The 4,594-nt window shown below is 64.6% G+C and overlaps 1 protein-coding gene across 1 annotated transcript; it reads left to right on the forward strand.

The window, feature by feature from the left end:
* Nucleotides 1-331: 331 nt before the first annotated feature.
* Nucleotides 332-4,025, forward strand: LOC123255951 (exocyst complex component 3-like protein 2; the record flags this gene model as incomplete). The annotated part of the gene is made up of 4 exons (XM_044684659.1): nt 332-454; nt 1,282-1,437; nt 2,151-2,272; nt 3,143-4,025. Coding segments are annotated over 4 exons (690 nt in total), but the record flags the coding sequence as incomplete, so codon positions are not given.
* Nucleotides 4,026-4,594: the final 569 nt, after the last annotated feature.

The raw sequence follows: 4,594 nt of genomic DNA on the forward strand, positions 1-4,594 counted from the left end.
GCCAGCCGCACTGCCTGTTGATGCTAGACCTCTGGTCAGCCCGGGGAGTGGAGGGCTGCGGCTTTGGCCGGGCTGCTCCGGGACGGGTGGGACGCGGCACCTGCTTTTGTCCGGGCCTCTGGGGAATAAGCAGACATTAATTGGGGGCTGCCCTGGCTCTCTGCGTGCTCCCCCCCTCCCCCAGGGAGGGCACCTGGGCCGTCAGGCCTCCCAGCATTAAGGCCTGGAAGAGGAAGGATTCCTGAGCCTCGACCTGTGGGCTCAGGGGCCCGGGTGGGGTCTGAGGAGGCCCCGTGCTCTGACGTCCTCTCCTTTCTCTGGATGAACCCAGCCCCACTTCTCCAAGCTGATGCGGCGGAAATGGCTGACCAGCTCCGAGGCCCTGGACGGCATCGTGGGCACCCTGGGGGCTCAGGCCCTGGCCCTGCGGAGAATGCACGACCAGCCTTACCAGGTAGCGAAGGCGGAAAGGAGGGCGTCGTTTAGGGAGATGGGCAGAAGGAAGGGGCAGGGCGGCCTCCCACCCCCGGGTGCCTCTGTCCTTCCTCCTCTCAAATGGAGCCTTTGCCTAGCGCCCGTCTCTCTCTGTGTCTCTCTGTGTCTCTCTCTCCCTCTGTCTCTCTCTGACTCTCTGTGTCTCTCTGTCTCTCCCAACCTCTGTCTCCGTCTCTCTCTGTTTCTCTCTTTTTCTTTCTGTCTGTCTTTCTCTCTCTCATTTCTCTCCCCCCCCCCCCCAATCTTTTCTCATCTCTTTTCTCTCTAGGTCTCTCTCTCTGTCTCTCCCTGTCTCGGTCTCATTTCTATGCCTCCCCAACATCTCTCCTCGTCTCTTTTTCTGTCTCTGGCTCTAGCTCTGACTCTCTGGCTCTAGCTCTGTCTGTCTGTCTCTCTGCCCCGTCTCATGTCTACAGCTCCACATCCCTCCTCGTCTCTCTCTCTGCCTCTGCTCCTCCGGCCTCCCCTTACATGTGCCCCCGGTCTCTGCCCTCCCGCCCCTCCCCGGCCTCTCATTTGCCCATCTCTCTCTCTCTCTCTGTCTCTCTCTCTCTGTCTCTCTCTGTCTCTGTCTCTGTCTCTCTCTGTCTCTCTCTCTCTGTCTCTCTCTCTGTCTGTCTGTCTGTCTCTCTCTCTCTCTCTCTCTCTCTCTGGGCCCCTCGCCATCCTCGTGCCTCTCCTCTTCCCCGACCCTCCCGCGGCCCCTCCGTCTTCTGGCCTGACAATCTGCCTCTCCTTCCCACATCCCGGCATCTCCCCTTCCCGCTCCCCCGGACACGTGCCTAGGCCCTGGTGGGGGAGCTGCACCGCAGGGCCCTGGTGGAATACGTGCGGCCCCTGCTGCGGGGACGTCTTCGGTGCCGGTCGGCCCGCTCTAGGAGCCGCGTGGCCGGGAGGCTGAGGGATGAGGCTGCCCAGCTCCAGAGACTCTTCCGACGCCTGGTGAGCGCTGGGAAGCCGCCCCGGGGGTGGGGGAGCCCCGGGGTCCCTGGAAGCCTGGGTTTGGGCCTCTTGGGAAAGAGGCTCCTGGGCCCTGCAGGGAATATTCATCTTTGAGTCTCGGATTCCCAGCTCGGACTCCGAGAACTTTGGAGCGTGAGACCCCGGTGGGCTGGGCTGCCGGGGAGGTATGGGGTCCCCCTTCTTGGGAGTCTTCACGTCAGGCTTACAGGACCTTGTTCAAACCCTGCCCTACCCCAGGCAGGTTGGGTTAGAGGACCATCGAGGATGCCTCCAACTGGGACCTTCGGAATTGGATTCTGAGACCTATCAGAATCTTAGACTCCCGGCCCCTTGGGGCAGCCGGGTGGCTCAGCGGCTAGAATGCCAGGTCTAGAGACGGGAGGTCCTGGGTTCAAATGTGGCCTCAGACACTTCCCAGCTGGGTGACCCTGGGCAAGTCACTTGACCCCCATTGCCTGGCCCTGACCACTCCTCTGCCTGGGAGCCAATACTTAGTGCTGACCAGCTAGAAGACTTCTCTGAAGCATTGTAGACAGGCCAGGAGCAGGCCGAGGAGCAGACATGGGTTCGAGCTCCCTTCCTCGTGCCCCGAGTCCCCTTTCTTTGGGGGGGCTGCCCAGGAGGGCTAAGGAAGCGGACCGCCAGGGCTTGCAGGGCCTTGGGATCCACTGAGGCTGCTTTGCCGCCCTCAGGAGTCGCAGGCCTCCTGGCTGGACGCTGTGGTGCCGCATCTGGCCGAGGTGTTGCATCTGGAGGACACGCCGAGCATCCAGGTGGAGGTTGGGGTCTTGGTGCGGGACTACCCTGACATCAGGTGAGGGGAGGGGAGGGAAGCTGGGCCAGGGCAGGGGTCGCCCAAGCTAGCGGCAGCGCCAAAGGGAAGGACCTCGGCCTGTGGGTGCTGGGGCTGGGATTCGAACCCAGGGCCCCGGCCTCTCTCCGGCTCCCTTCACCTCCTCCCCGAGGTGCCCTGGGCCCAGGCCAGCTCTGCTCTGGCCCGGCTGCCGTGGCCTTCTGGGCCTTTGGCTCAGCTTTCCCCTGTTTCCTGCCCCCGGGGGTGGAGTGAGCGTGTCTGACGGCCGTTTCCTGCCCCGGCCGGCCGGGGCATTATTATTATTTTCCTCCCGCTCACAGGGGCCGCTGCCGTGGGCACAGGGGAGGCAAACAGGAGGCCACAGGAAGGGCCTGGAGGTGGAGGGGGGAAGAGGGGGGAGAGGAAGAGGAGGTGGGAAGGGCCGCAGGGCAGGCGGGCAGCGCAGAGCCAGGCTCGGGCCTCGGCACCCACCCGGGCATCACCCAGACCCTCTGCCAGCTATGAAATGGGGCTGGGCTGGGCCCCCTGGGTGTGAGCCGGGCTGGGGGTCCGAGGGCCCTGTTTGGGGGCTACAGTCGTGTGGGAGGAGGGACGCGGAGGGCTCGAGAGCTGGCAGGATGGGGAGTCGAGCGCCTTGGCGCCCCCTTTGGGGGTGGCCAGGACTTTGCTGGGCTCCAGATTGGGGGGGGTTCTAGGTCTGGCTGGGGGTGACGTTCTAGGACTAAACGTTCCGGGATCAGAATCCTTACGCTTGAAGGTCCAGCCCAAACAGCTGGGGAAAGGAAGAGGGTGCCGGGCGGGGGGTTCTGAGTTCTGGAGTTGGCTTTGGGAGCCTGCAGAGACCCCGCCATCCCCTCTCCTCTGCCCTAGGAGGAAGCACGTGGCCGCCCTCTTGGACGTCCGTGGGCTTCGCAGCGCAGCGGCCCGCCACGAGATCCTGGCCGTGGCCCGGGACCTGGAGCAAAGCGGGGAAGGCGCCCCCGCCCCTCCCAGGGACCGAGCTTTTTTTGCCGACATTCCCGTCCCGAGGACCCCCTTCTGCCTGGGCCTCCCCCTCCCGCTTGCCCGGCTGCCCCTCGACCGCCTGGCCAGGCCCCGTCTGGCCTGCCTGCCCAGACCGCGCCCTCGATCCCCCGCCCGGCCCCGGGCCCAGCCCTGAGGGACCCAGGGCTCCCCCAACCTGCCCTGCCATGCTGCTGTCCCAGCCTGGAAGCCCCAGGAGGCTCTGCTGCCCGCCAAGAGCCCGGCCCCAGGGAGGAGCCTGTCCTGGCTTCCAAGCCGGGCCCTAGAACCGGGGACCCCCGGAGAGTCCTCAGAACCAGCGGCGTAGCCAGGGGAAGCCCAGGAATGGGACAGAGGCCGCCAGCACGGGAGAACCTCTAGAACCCGGACCGCTGGCGCCGGGGGCCACCTTAGGGCAGAGAGTGTCGGAGCTGGGAGGGACCTGCAGACCGCCCAAGTGCGGAAGGAAAAGGAATTAGGATGCGGAGCAAGAATCCGTCCACCAGTCAATCAGTGGGCGCTCACTGGGCGCCCCCTGCGTGCCTAGACTATGGCGGTGGGACGAGGCGTAGTTCATTTAGTATAGATGGGACAACTGAGGCTCGTGAGCCAAGGGAGGGACTTGCCCAAGGTCACGCAGCGGAGCTGGGGTTCCCCCCATCTCCATCTCTCTTCCCTCTCAGTGTCTTCTGGGGCGGCTCCTCGTGTAATAAAGAATGTATGATTATAAAATAAAGATGTTTCTATTTAACAGGTGGCCAAGCCGTGCTTTGGGAACTGGGGGAGGACGGAGGGGCGGCCTGGGGAGGAAGCCAAGGGCGGGAGGCGGCCAGGGCCCCTGCGAAGGAGGCTTGGGGGTGAGGGCCATCCCGGGGAGCCTCGTTGGTATGTGAAGAAGGGAAGAGGAAACGAGGGGCCCCTCTTCCTCCCCTCCCCCTCTCGAGGCTGCACGGTAGGCCCGGAGACACGCAGCCCCCTTTGACAGATGGGAAAAAGAGGGTTCCAGGAGGCTGGCGGCTTTCCCGGTCAGGGAGAACAGAATTTGAACTCGGAGCCCTGGGGAGGAGCCGGGAGCACGGAGGGGGGGGGGCTCTGGCTTTTGGGGTGGCCCCCGGCTAGCTCGGCCCCAGAGGCTCTGGGACAAGGTGACCTTCCTGCCCTGACACTTCTGGGATTCGGCGGCTCCCTCCTGGGTCCCCAGAGGCCCGGCGCGGAGACAGGAATTTGATTTGTTTCTTTGTTTTTCTTCCTCAAGGGGAGGGGGAGGGGAGCCGGCGAAAGGCAGCCAAGGGTGAGGGCCGAATTCGGCCCTCTGGGGGC

Source organism: Gracilinanus agilis, unplaced genomic scaffold (assembly GCF_016433145.1).
Source record: "Gracilinanus agilis isolate LMUSP501 unplaced genomic scaffold, AgileGrace unplaced_scaffold54617, whole genome shotgun sequence".
NCBI classification, from domain to species: Eukaryota; Metazoa; Chordata; class Mammalia; order Didelphimorphia; family Didelphidae; genus Gracilinanus; species Gracilinanus agilis.